Source organism: Arachis hypogaea, chromosome 8 (genome assembly GCF_003086295.3).
Source record: "Arachis hypogaea cultivar Tifrunner chromosome 8, arahy.Tifrunner.gnm2.J5K5, whole genome shotgun sequence".
In the NCBI taxonomy this organism is placed as follows: Eukaryota; Viridiplantae; Streptophyta; class Magnoliopsida; order Fabales; family Fabaceae; genus Arachis; species Arachis hypogaea.
The window spans coordinates 5823042-5837066 of record NC_092043.1 but is presented as its reverse complement, the minus strand read 5'-3'; the positions used below and the strand labels follow the sequence as shown (position 1 = coordinate 5837066).

Here is a 14025-nt window from a genome sequence, read left to right as displayed (position 1 = left end):
TTAGAAATGACAGAAAGTAGAATGTTAGGTTAAATTTAGATTTAGAACTTGAATACTTTATATAACTTACCTAATTCTGGTTTAGTTGAATCCTTAAGATGAAGTCTGAGTGTCGAAGTTCTAGGAATGCCTCTGACTTTTCCGAGACATTTTATATTAACTATGCGGACGCCTTTACCATACTGAGAACTTCCGGTTCTCATCCCATACTATGTTGTTGTTTTTCATATGCAGATCGAGAGACATCTCGTTGAGCGTCGGGTATCCTCCTTACAAGCAAAGAACTACTTTTTTAGACTGTCATATTTTGATTTTGGGCTATGTATACATGTTTATAGAATCTCCACATATACATTTTGTGTTTTGTCCCTCCTAGAGGTCGACTTGGAGATACAGGGGTTTATTTTGTAGTTTGAGTTTTATTTTGGGTTGTATATATATATAATCATATACTCTGGCCGGCCTTAGCTTCGCAGGTTGAGACTGGAGCTTGCTATCTAAGTTTTGGAACTCTGATATGTATATATGTTTTCAGTTTCCTTTTTATTTTTTTTCCTGTCCGTTTTACAAATAACCATGCGAGTGTGACACGATTTTCTGTTTATCATTTTTGTTTAGCTTATCCTTCAAGACTCCTAGATATGATTTCATCCAATTATATCTATGTACATATCCTTTTCTTTTAGAGGTCGTAATACCTTGCCACCTTTGCTTTACGACTTAAGCGTAAGGCTCTGTGTGGTAGAGTGTTACATTCAATACTATCAATTACTGCAACTGTTACTAACGGTCCATTCCTCTACCACTGCTCAACCAGTCTGGTCACAGCGTCTTGCATCTACTAGTAAAATTAGGTAAATTTTCTATGTTGCTCTTATTTCACATTTCACTCTATAGATTTATGGATCTGTATGTTTGTGATTTAGTTTGAAGTATATGGGTAGAGATTATATTTTAGTTTGATGTATTAGTTTGTCAATTTTTATGTCTGTAAACTGTTTGATAAAATGCTCCAATAAAAAAATGCAAAGTTACTGATTCATAAATTAATCAGAGTTGGAAGAATTGATACGTGTATAGACTATAGATAAGTTTTTGATGTTGCTCTTATCTCATATTTCACACTATATATTGATGGATTCGTGTTTGTGATTTAATTTTGAAGTATATGGACAGAGATTTTATTTTGGTTTGATTTATTAGTTTGTTAACTTTCATGTATGTGAACTATTTGATAAAATGCTCCAATAAAAAAATATACAAATTTACTGATTCATAAGTTAATCAGAGTTGGGAGAATTGACATGTGTATACATTATACATAATTTTTTTTTATGTTGCTCTTATTTCACATTTCATTCTATATATTCATGGATCTGTGTGTTTATGATTCAATTTTGAATTATTTTGAATTATTTAATTTATTAATTTGTTAACTTTAATATTTGTAAACCGTTTGAGGTTGTACTCCAATCGAAAATATAACATATATAGTAAACTTGGTTTAGGTAAACTAATTGACTTTACACAGGACAGACGCAAATTATTATTATTAGGGATCTAAGTAATTAAACAATAAAAATTAACAACTAACCTTTCACGATAAAGTAAACTTGATCCACGATACTTGTTCACAAACTTGCTCCATAATCTACACTTTTATAACTATTCAACTATTTTATTTATTTGTACAGAAAATTCATAAGTAATTCTCGTATAGATTATGGGATAGATGATTAAAATATTTTTTTTATATAAAAAGACGGATAGTTAAAAATCGTTAAGCAATTTTAAATATTTGATTAAATTAATTTATGATAAAACATATAAAAAAATTAATTACTATTTTTAGGCCTCAAATTTACTCTGAAAATAACGTGTGGACTGAGTTAGAGAATTTAGGTGTGATGTTAGAATTATGTATGAGGTGTTACCATTTTTTATGTAGAGAAGATACAGTTACGAGAGAATTTTTTGGTGTTCCAGCTGACGTATGTCTTGCCACGTTATATGAATTGACAAAAGAAGCAGGTGCACTCTAAGAACAATAGTCCTAGTAATGTGGCTAATATTTTGAGACTGACACAAATATAACTTTAGGATTAAGAAAGGTACTAATATCTTTATATTTTGTGGGTAACATATCTATGACTTAATTAAGGCTTATAATGATAATACTTCAAGCCTTTGTATTTTGTGGCTTTTATAATTATAACTATTGTTAACTATGCTATTAGTAATGAGTTAGTCAAAGAAGTCTATGCTATTAGTAATGACTTGATCAAAGAAGTTTCAGTATTAACCTTGTTAGTTTCATATATAAATTTTGTTTTTAGCTGATCTTAGTGTGTTATCATGTAAGACTTCTTTGATGCATATTTGTAAATATAATATATGACATAATATATTAATCAAATGATATAATGTCATCAGTTAGCCTCTTTAAAACTATATACATGTAACTATTAATTTAGATATTTCTTCTTCTTAAAATTATCTCCAATTTATATGTTGGAATGAGTAATAGACAAAAATAAAATTTATATCTAAATAGATCACTCTATTATTATTATTATTATTATCTATAAAATTTATATTCCTAACTTATATATTATAAATATAATTAAATTTTATTATTATTATTTAATGAGATTATAAAATATTTACATAATTATATACATAATAACATTCCTATATAATATAAAGGATAAAATTATCATTATATAACATAACTCATTTTTCTCTTCAACTTTTTTTTTTCAAACAAACAATATAAATTATCTTTCAATATCTTTTCATCTTATTTTTTTTATCTAAACACACCAATAAAAATTAAATTTCACTTTAATTTCTTTTTTTTTTCATTCAATTTTCCTCCTTCCTATTTCTTTCCGCCCTAAACAAAGCGTTACTAATCCCTTTCAACTTTTGATGCGTCACTATTCTTACTATTCTTTCTAATCTCTTTGGTCTTTTTCTCTGTCAACCTTTCTCTGCCTATTCTTTCCAATTTTTATCTTTTTATGATAAAGTATCCGAACTTATTCTTTTTATTTACGGTGGGCTCTTTTAAATCTGTTGTTCTCTTTATTTCAACTTTCTTTTTTCTTCGAACATTAATTTTATTCTTGAACAAAAGAAAAAATATCATTATAATAATTAATAATCAAATTAATTATTTATTATTTTATATATATTTCTAATATATTTAAAATAATAAAATAATACAAAATATTTTAATACACATCTAAAATTTATTTGAATTTATATTTATTTAGACGTTGTTAAATTGATAAAAAAAACTTTTTAATAATTTTTTTTATTTTTTAACGTATTTGGTAAATTTTTAATAGTAAAAATAAAAATATTAAAAAATAAAAAAATATTTTTTTAAAAAACTAAAATTTACATCCTTTTTTAAAATATATTTAAAAAAAGATATTTTTTACGTAATAAATTTTTTTTATATAATTATATCCAAATATAATTGATAAATAAAAATATCTTTTTATATGAGATATTTAAATATAAAATTATTTTTATTTTTTTATAAGATCTTTTAAAAAAGATAACTAAAAAAAAAATATTTTCTTGGAAGCTCGCCTATACAAGCCCTTTGTGTTTATATTTTTCTTAACACAAATATTTTTTAACACGTATAAAATAATAAGATAACATACAAACTATTTTTGATACATATTCAAAATTTGAATTTATATTTCTTTAATATAAATTATTTTTTAACACATCCAAAATTATAAAATTATTCACTAAATAAATTTCTAACACATCCAAAAATAATTGTATTTATTATTTTTTAAAATAATTATTAACCACACTTAGAATTGAAAAAATTGATTTTAATAGTTATTTAATTTTAATTTTGTTAGAATTTAATTTTAGTTTGTTATTTTTGTTTTATTAGATTTAAATTCAAATTTAAATATTATAAGCTTAAAAAAATATAATTTTAAAATTTAGAAATATGAAAACAATTTGAAATATAATATTTAAATATAATTATTATAATTAATTTTTAAATATTTATTAATAATAATTAATTAATGAAAAAGTATAGGGTACCAACATATTATCTGCCAACTTCTGCCAACTCTTATTTATATTTGTATTTCATGGAAGTGTGTTCGTAGATGTGTCTAATAATTAATATATTTTAAATACATATATAAAGAGACACATTCATAAAATATATCTATAAAGATACTTCTATTAAACACAGTTATAAAAAGGATATTTTTATTAGACACATCCACAAACACACTTCCATGAAACACAATTATAAATAAGAATTGGCAGAAGTTGATAGATATGCCGTTCGTAACGTAGCGGGACGAAAGATAAATTTTGATGGATATCTTATCTCACCGGAAAAAAAAAATCTCAATATCATCAGTCATCCCCCATGACCCTATATATATTGAATTTTGCTTTAAACGCAGACACATAGCTTACAATTTACAACCTCCGCACACACATTACCATTGGTACATTATTCCCTTCTCTTCTCTGTCTACACAAACTCGCTCACTCTAATAAGTAGAAAGAAGAAGAAGAAGGAAAGAAGATGCAGATCTTTGTGAAGACTCTTACTGGAAAGACCATCACTCTTGAGGTTGAGAGCAGCGACACCATCGACAACGTCAAGGCCAAGATCCAGGTTTTCTTTTTTTTTTAACGTACTTAATTCGAGTAGGGTTTTACTTTGATTCTTTTCTCTTTGGTTGATATATATTGCATGACTCTTGTTGGTAAATTTTCAAGGGTTTATGATCTTTTGTGTTCTTGTAGCGTTAAAAGTTGAAACTACTTGAATTGTAAAGGTTCATACTTTGAATATGTATTGTGTGGAATGAAAAAATGGAAGGGATTGGAGTTACCCTTTGGGAAAAGGATCGTTTGCTCCTGAAAAAGATTCATCCTTTATGTGATAGGGGTAGTGGTGTCAACATCGTTTCTTGCATTGGTTTACCTATGATGTTTTGGGTATAGAGTCTTTCCTTTTAAGGGAGTTACTTTGTAGGCTTTTTGGAGACATTAGGTCATTGGTTGGATAAGTTGAAAAGCTGTGAAAGCCAAAGTGGTGTAACTCATCTTAGTGAAGGATTGTTATGGAAAACTGCTATGCCCAAGTTATTTTCTTGCTTTGGTAACTAACCTTATGAAATGAAGTGCAAACACATCTTATATGCGTTTATAGGATCAACCCTTATGAGCAGCAAATAAGATCTTCAAAGCAGGTTTATCTGCTGGTATTGAGAGTTTGACATGATTCTCTTGTTGAATCTTTCTGTGTAGTTTTGTATAACATGATGCTTATTGTGATGTTTGAATTTTGCCCTGGCTTGGAGGTTGGTTATTGTTGTTTTGTGATGCCTGTGAAGTTTGGGCTTTGTGTGAAAATGATAGTCACTTATAAGATGCATGGAATATGTGTTTGTAGGATAAGGAGGGTATCCCACCTGACCAGCAGAGGCTGATCTTTGCGGGCAAGCAACTGGAAGATGGGCGCACTCTTGCGGATTACAACATACAAAAGGAGTCGACACTTCACTTGGTTTTGAGGCTCAGGGGAGGAACCATGATCAAAGTGAAGACTCTAACCGGAAAAGAAATTGAAATTGACATTGAACCAACTGATACGATTGATCGAATCAAGGAACGTGTTGAAGAGAAAGAGGGCATTCCTCCTGTGCAGCAAAGGTTTTCTCTTTTTCCTTTTCTGTGTGTCATTTAGTTCATAATGGTAAAGATGAAGGAACATGATGTTTTTAGAGGAATATCAAACCACCCCGGCCCCGGCGGGAGCTTCTCTCTTATATACATATGCAGAGAGATTGAGAGCTCTGCTATTCTGATTCCCTCTACCCCGCCTTTGAAAATCTCTTGTGCCCCATGCTCTTATTTTTCTTGTGAATCAAAATAAGCCATACACAATTAATTGAATGGACAAACTACTTACCTCTTGAATCTTCGTAATTTAATTGCTTTTTATATTTTATTTGTGTCACTAATGCTTGATATTCAAGTGCATCACTGATGTATAATTCTCATGCCTTTAAATTGAAGTACATATCCTGTTTCGGATGATACTTCTTTTCTATTTAGTAATTACTTTGTGATTATATATTTATGTTTTGAGTTGTGTTTGGAAACTTGAATCTTACCATTGTTGGAACTGTACGCAGGCTGATATATGCTGGTAAGCAGCTCGCAGATGACAAAACGGCAAAAGAGTACAACATCGAAGGCGGATCGGTGCTTCACTTGGTGCTTGCATTGAGAGGTGGTGGTAACTAGTACTTTTTAAAAGTCACATACACTATGATGCATGGGATTACACGATGGAAGGAGCAATACTGGGAGTTTGCAACTGGGCTCAAAAGAGTTATTTAATAAAGTGTCATGTGTCTTTAGTGTTTCATTCATGTATGTTTCATTTGTAATTAGATGTTGAAACTACACATTCAAGTTTTTTTTTGGTTAACTAAGTACAATTAATTTTTTTATAAATTTTTTCTTATTTCTTATTAGTCATTTTTAATCGAAAAAATGTGTAAAAAATAGTGCATATATATGCCAACAATTCATTATGAAGTAAACTTAGGTCTTATAGTTTGGAAAAAAGATTGAATTTAAATTTTTAAAATGAAAAGGATAAAATTACCAATAAATTCTTATTTCTCTTATGGAACTTCAATCTAACAATTTAGTTGGGGGCTTTTAGTTAATATAGCTAGAGTTGATTTTGTTTTTTTGACGTCTGTTTCAAAATTAATCGTATTATCCTTGTTATTAATATACTCATTTATTTTTTTCACTCTTAAATTTAGGTAGACACTAGGTATCAAAGATATTTTTCGGGAAATAATATAACACATAAGTCATATTAGGGAGAGAAATAACTTTAAAAGATACAAACAATAAATAAATTTTTTTTTACATAACAAAAATAAAATTAAATACATAAGTCATATCTAAATACAACATTTCGTTTGTTATTTATAAAGAAATCTTTTACTATTCAGTCATTACTCATTAGCGAACATTCATAAAAATCCACAACTAAGCATCTATATACAGCTTTTCAGGCCTTGTCTAGTTTATTACTTCTACTATTATAATTAAAAAGAAAAACGATTTTTAACTTGAAAGTATTGCAGCAGTGTATGTGCAACAATGATAGTGAAGAATGCAGAGATATCTATAGAACAGTAACAATATAGGGGTCATTAGAAATTTGCTATGGACAAAATAAGTCGTTTTAGTGACACCAATTTTTCTTTAAACAAGTCGAAGGCAAAGCTTGCAAGTGACAAGGAAATTATGTAATGTGATTTTATGACATAACAAAATGTGCCCTTTAAACAAAATAAAACGACAATATAAGTGTATCCTTTAAACAAAATAAAATGACAATATTTTATGGTTGTGGAAACAAAGGAAAGAAAGAAAAATGGTTATACATTAAAAAAAAATCAATCAATTTTACATGAAAAGTTCTGGTAATTATTACTCTAATTTAATTTTATAATTTTCTTTTATTAATCCAAAATTATATATATATATATTTTATCAGTAAAGACTCACAAAGATCCCACGGGAGGGACGTGAGAACAAGTTTAAAGGCAAATCAATAAATCAACATCATAGAAAGAATATAAGCTAAAACAGCAACAATGGCATAATGAAATTTAAAGTCCTCTATCATTACATGTTCCCCTCTCTTTGTGCATGCTTCCTCCTCTCAATCCTTTTCTGAAGCCAATGATTTTTGTAAGTTATAACGTGGCCAATCAATTCTAAAATTATATGCTCTTCTAATTTTTTTGATAATTAAAATATTATAAAAAATAAAATATCGTTTTTGTCTTTAATATTTAAAGTAAATCTTATTTATATTTCTAACGTTTAAATCGTTGTTAGGAAATTAACTAAAAAAGTAGTCAACTAAAATAAATTAGTTGAAAAACAGGAATGTGCTATAAAAAAAAAGAAAAAATAACTCATTGTTGTCCTAATTTTTTAAATTTTAAAATTAAACAAAAAAAAAGATTAACTTGAGTTAATTTATATTATAATTAGTTCCTTAAATTTTTTTAAAAATATTTTTAATATTATTTTATCATCAATTATACTAACAAATTAGGACAGACTTACAGGTGGACGTTAGCGTCCAATGTGGCAAACCACCCCCTACTTACTGTTAGTGTTCTAAAAAAAAATAACTACATAAAAAAATAATATTAAGTATGTAAATTTTTTTATTAACTAAATTTAATTAAATTAGTCTAATTCTAACATAACAAAAATCTGTTATAACTATTTTATTGTTTTTTTTTTTTGGTGACTAACTATTTTATTGTTTAATTTTGTTAAACTTAGTGCATAAAAAAATTTTAATGATTACTCTACATAAAATAATAAATAGTTAAAAAGGATAGAAAATCCTAAATCCTAAACCTTCCCCGGCTTCTATCTCTTCTCTGCATCTTCTCCATGGCCTCGCAAGGCTCCCAAGGCACGCGTAGCAGGTCGAAACAGCAGCCAGGCCCGTGACGCCCGTCGAAGGAGAACAACATGTTATTGTGGTGAGAGGCCCGTGCTTTGCTACTTCGTTCACTGCAGAGAATCCTGTATACAGGTTCTGGGGCTGTGTTAATTATGTGGTAAGTACAAAATATTGTGTTTCTGTTGATAGTTATAGTTTGAAGTTATTTGAAGATATTTGTTTATGTGACTGCTTTGTGTTATTTTTATGGATTAGATTGGGAAAGAGTGTGAGTACTTTGTGTGGTTGGCAGAATCCGAGGATGACCCAAGAGTTGCAAAATTGAGAAGAAAAGTCACAACTTTGAAGGGTAAATTGGCAACGGTTCAACTGAGGTCTATAATTGTAGTATCATTTACTCTGGTTGAATGGACAGCTGCATTAATTTTAGTGTGTGAAAAGATGACTTTCACAACTAAGTGTGCCCTTTAAACAAAATAAAATGACAATATAACTAAGTGTACCCTTCAAACAAAATAAAATGACAATATTTTATGGTTGTGGAAACAAAGGAAAGAAAGAAAAATGGCTATATATATTAAAAAAAATAAATCAATTTTACATGGAAGAAGTTCGTCGACTAACCTAGTCTTGATATATACAGACATAATAACTACGAGTACAAATCAATATGAATGTGTTATTTCTTCTATTTCAATATTTGGGTATACTAGATCATGACAATCTCATATAACTTATCATGAATAGATTTTTGTCATTGATTAAGTAGAGAATCTAATCAATGGTGAACCAAGTTCTTAATCCATTGCAAAAATCTATACATGATAAATCATACAAAATTTTTCGCACAGATCAGATCAGATGATCTGATACTATCCTTGGCTGTTATGTTTCTAGGCAAGAACAGAAATGATCCTCATCAAATAGTGTTGTGATCAAATCATGTGATGTGTCTCGGCGATCGTTCAGTGAAGATCACAAGGTACAAGGTATATCAATATTACTACATCACCTATGATACAATAGTTAGTTAGTTTAGTTAGACTTGATAAATGTGGTTAAATGCAGCTTGGGATGGATGCCACAATATTCGATTTAACCACATTTACATCTCTTAAATCCAACCAAATCAAAGAACTACTAGAGTGTGATTTGGCATATTGATGCATCTCGTGATCTTCAGTGCAAAATCAGAAGAAATTCATGCCCCAGCCTCTTCACCGCGGTATCCTTCAAATGTGTCTGATGATTTTGATAACCTTGAATGGTGCAAGAGACATGAAATTGAGTGTAGGTTTCAGGGGAGGTTGCCGAGCGTTAACTTCTGTCAGGGAGTGAGGAGAGTCAGCAGAAGATGTACTATGATTACATTCATCACTATCATATTTTTTATCACTGTCAGAAAGCAAACAACAAATTAAAGGAACCCAAGCTAAGCTAAGACAATTAATCAGCTAGAGGTAGCCATGTGATACTAACTAACAGTAACAGCAAAAGGAAGTTACCCGATTATATTATGAATCTTGTTAATAATCCTGGAGCCAATGGAGTGTCTGGGACTAGATTTTGAATTGTGTTTTGGGCTATTGCGTCTGCGTGTATTCTCCTACAGAGCATTAAAAAAGATCATAGCATGTTCAAGTCATGATTAAGAATTAAGATTCTAGGATAACTAGCACTTACTTTTGGTCCCGGGTCTCCTTTAGGATGATAGAGTTGTTGGGGATGAATTAGGACATCTTGATCATGCAAATTTTGTACAAAGGCGTGTGTAAGGAGGGTTGCTGCTGTTGGTCGATCCGCAGGGTTCCTTCTGAAACACTGCTTAAGGAAATCCTGTCCCTCTGAGGATAGAGTTTCTGGTATAGGTGGGGATCTGTGTAGTACCTTGAACATTGCTTGAGGCTAATGCACAAAAATAGTGCAATAAACAAGTTTAATAAAACTACATGGGAAGATTAGAACAGAAAGTTCAATTATAAATGAGGCGCTCACCCCTTCAAATTCGCTCCAAGGAGGTCTGCCAGTCAGCATTTCAATGATGGTGCACCCTAAGCTCCATATGTCGATGGCCATGGCAATGTCAGGATTTGATTCTTTCTTTATGGCAGCCATCATAAGCTTCACTCAACAAATTAGAGGAAAAAGAACATGTCATTACTCATAATCAATTTAGAAATCTGTAATCCATAGTGATCATGATTCATAAATTACCTCTGGAGCCATCCAGTAGGGACTTCCCTTCAATGAAAGTTCATATGATTTCTCTGTCAGCTGTAAAAACAAAAAATACATTTGCTGGCTTTAATGATAATTCTTTAGTAATAACAACTAGAGACCAGTTATAACACCAGGTGAGAAAATTAACAGAATATTTATATATCTATATGAAATAAACTAAAATAGAACAACAGAACTTCGAAACTCACAATTTTTGACACCCCAAAATCTGCAAGCTTGACAATGCCCGAGGCATCAACCAGCAAGTTTGCACCTTTGATATCCCTAGAGCCAAAAACAACAATGTCAATTAGACCCCACTTTTCTGGTTTAGTAATGGCCATTAGACCTTATTAGCAAGAAATGGAACCCCAAAAAACAAAAGTTGTAGGCAGAACGAATGTTAGTTATGCACTCATGATTTTTTCATTTGTTTTGAGCATACGATGTAAGCTTGTTTCAGCTTGCTCATCAGATTAGATTATTATATATCATATGCTGAGAGATAAACCAACTACATTCGTTCCTTTCATCAAACTTTGTTACCTGTGGATAGTCTTTGTATTATGTAAGTATGCCAATCCAGAGAGAATATGCCGAGTGAAATTGCGAACAACAGACTCAGTCATAGCTCCACAGTTTTCATGTATAAATTTATGAATTGACCCAGGATGAACATACTCCATATATATGTACAAGTGATCACCAACCTAACAACAAAGATATTTTAGATATTCAATCTTCTTGACAATCATAAAAAGCCTTAAACTTTTACTTAGATTCTATAAGTCTAGTGGGAACAAGAAGCATAATTAACTCACTATTTCACTGCCATAATACTGCACAATGTTAGGGTGGTGTAGCTGACGGAGAATTCTGATTTCCTGAAATAAGGAATTGTTCAGAATAACAGGCTAATCATTGTCCAGAAAGATCAAAATAATATTCCATTAGTTATCCAAAGAAATTTACAAACTATTCTTGAACAGACATCAGCTCCTGTGGTCCCATTTAGATCAACATTAAAAATTAAAAGACTTGAGTGTAGAACCTGCTCTAGTTGCTTTAAGGAATCAGCAGACTTAGGATCATCATGAATCAGATCCACCTCTTTCATTGCACACGATGCTCCCGTTTCTCTGTTAGATAAACATGAATGCACATGAGTTATGATAGAGAAGGCATACTTTGAAGTCAATAAACAAAAAAAATGAAGTGCATACAGGTTGGTAGCATGATAAACACTTCCAAATGATCCACGGCCAATGAGTTTCCCTTTCTGCCATTGACCCTTCTTCATGGAGGGTGAAATTTCAGAAGTTTGATGCATGATAGTTGATTGAGCCGGTGATGGAGATGGAGATTTAGGCGGAAGGGGTAATGGATGTGCATTACTTTCAGGCCGCTCTTTGGAGCAAAGATTATAAGGCTGAGATCCCTCTCGAATGTTATTAGGAGTGTGGAAAGGACTGCGGCTGCGAAGGGAAGAAAGGTCTGGACTGTGAAGTGTTTTTGCCGGTGACACTTTGAAAGTTTCATTGAAATCTTGAAACAAATGTAGGGAAGGATCATAGAAATCTAAGTTGCTGGATCTACGCGGACTTGTAACAGGACTGGATAGTACGCTTGTTGGGGCACTCTTGGCAGCATAATGCAGTTTCAACTCAGAAATAGTCTCAGAGTAACTCTCATGAGAGTGTTCTTGGGGATCTTTGTATGCAATATTGCCTGCAGATATGACAAGCTAATAAGGTTCACAACCAAAAAAATATAACATTCAGTTTCAATACATGAACAATAATGGAGAAATCACCAGATAGCACCGTTGTAGATGGTATATTGACCGTTAAATCATATCTTGCACTCTGGATCGTCGGATCAAAAGATGCTCTGCGCAAATTGCTTGGAGATCTTACATTTTTAGCTGCATCATGATCCGCACTCTTTCTGGTACTTTATACACAAACATAACACCAAAAGGAATCAAATTATAATTCATTAGGAGCTGATTTCATTAAACTATATTAAAAAGAAAAAAAAAACATACTACGTCAAAACCAAAATTAGCCATTAAAAACAAGTAAGGGTATATAATACATATTGAAATACAAAATACACGTTAAAATGAGTTAATTTGGTGGTTGATTTGGTGTGCACATCGCATTTTTGGAAAAAAAAAAACGCATAGAAAATAAATGGAAGAAGAAACATAGCAGCCCTGTCTATAACCAAAGACTACTGAGATTTTATGACAAGGTATATAAAGTTATAAACTAAAGCATATAAACCCTATTATATGATATAAAGTATGAAGTTTTGACCAAGTCCAATACAATAATCAAACACAAATCCAAGTGAAGATAATAAACTAGAAACTGAGAGGCACGGCAACATTAATAATGATGCTTAGGGCTTACCGCGGAGTGGCAAAGAAAGGATGACCGGAATTGGGACTAGTTGATTCGGGACGGCGGGTCAACGGGGAGTCAGGACGTGGCAGGGGGAGAGGCATGGAAGGCGAGTCGAAGGACTTGAAAGAAGGGAGAGGAGAAGCCGGCAAGGAATAGGTGTCGGTGGCAGCGTCATGGTCGCGGAGTCTCCTCTGCCTCGTAAGCCTCCGCTGCTGAATCGACTGCCCCTTGCTGTCAGCGGCAGCTGAAGAGACAGTTGAACAAGAAAAATAAAAAGTAGAAGAAGATGGCTTGTTATAGTTAGAAGAATCCATATGAGAAGGAGAAGGAGAAGAAGAAGGGACTATGACGGTGGCGGTGGCTGTGGTTGTGGTTGCTGAAGTCGTCGTCGTCGTCGTCGTCATGTGAGGAGTGCCACTTTTTGGCTATGACGACAGAGGCATAGGAAGAGGAATAAGTTACAAGTTCCGTCAACCGTGGGAAGCAACTCCGCTACTTCTCAAAATAATACTGTGCCTTGTGTTTTGTGTTGGACTTGAATTAATTTCAATATACGCATTCTATCAAGGTTTAAGTGGTCAACACCTTTGACTTTTGGTTAAATTAAACGGGTAAACTTTGAAGACAGATTAAGCGTTCACAATGGGATATACTCACTATCACAAACTTATTACGTCCAATTGGAAAAAATAGCCTGAAGTCAAATTACCTTTTATTTTTAATATGATAAAAAATTCACCAAAATTTAAATACCTTGTCGTTGAAAATTACTCTCTATAATTATCATTTAATGTTTTGATTAGTCTCTACTGCTAATGTTTAACACCCTTTGAAAAAAAATATATTGCCACTAATAGGAATATT

General features: G+C 31.4%; 2 protein-coding genes and 2 long non-coding RNA genes across 7 annotated transcripts; 2 read left to right on the top strand and 2 right to left on the bottom strand.

The window, feature by feature from the left end:
• Positions 1–4390: 4390 nt before the first annotated feature.
• Positions 4391–6548, top strand: LOC112705812 (ubiquitin-NEDD8-like protein RUB2). Its single transcript, XM_025756777.3, has 3 exons — positions 4391–4678; positions 5462–5721; positions 6207–6548. The coding sequence occupies exons 1-3, from the start codon at positions 4586–4588 to the stop codon at positions 6316–6318; spliced, it is 465 nt and encodes a 154-aa protein (XP_025612562.1). The 5' UTR covers positions 4391–4585; the 3' UTR covers positions 6319–6548.
• Positions 6549–7552: 1004 nt separating this feature from the next.
• On the bottom strand, positions 7553–8739 carry LOC140174789 (uncharacterized). Its single transcript, XR_011864471.1, has 2 exons — positions 8482–8739; positions 7553–7776 (listed from the first exon to the last, which is right to left on the bottom strand). It is a non-coding gene; the product is annotated as an uncharacterized lncRNA (long non-coding RNA).
• LOC112705811 (uncharacterized) lies at positions 8543–9095 on the top strand. The gene is made up of 2 exons (XR_003155573.3): positions 8543–8687; positions 8786–9095. It is a non-coding gene; the product is annotated as an uncharacterized lncRNA (long non-coding RNA).
• On the bottom strand, positions 9086–13703 carry LOC112705808 (mitogen-activated protein kinase kinase kinase 5). Of its 4 annotated transcripts, none has more exons than XM_025756774.3 (12): positions 13168–13703; positions 12564–12703; positions 11974–12478; positions 11802–11889; positions 11572–11634; positions 11297–11460; positions 10960–11035; positions 10745–10804; positions 10526–10651; positions 10214–10435; positions 10036–10136; positions 9086–9925 (listed from the first exon to the last, which is right to left on the bottom strand). In XM_025756774.3, exons 1-12 carry the CDS (start codon positions 13563–13565, stop codon positions 9763–9765), a joined length of 2106 nt encoding a protein of 701 aa, XP_025612559.1. In that variant the 5' UTR covers positions 13566–13703; the 3' UTR covers positions 9086–9762. The 4 variants fall into 4 exon arrangements, with proteins under 4 accessions (XP_025612559.1, XP_025612561.1, XP_025612560.1 ...); XM_025756776.3 differs by having other exon boundaries at positions 9086–9854; XM_025756775.3 differs by having other exon boundaries at positions 12564–12697; positions 13168–13696.
• Positions 13704–14025: the final 322 nt, after the last annotated feature.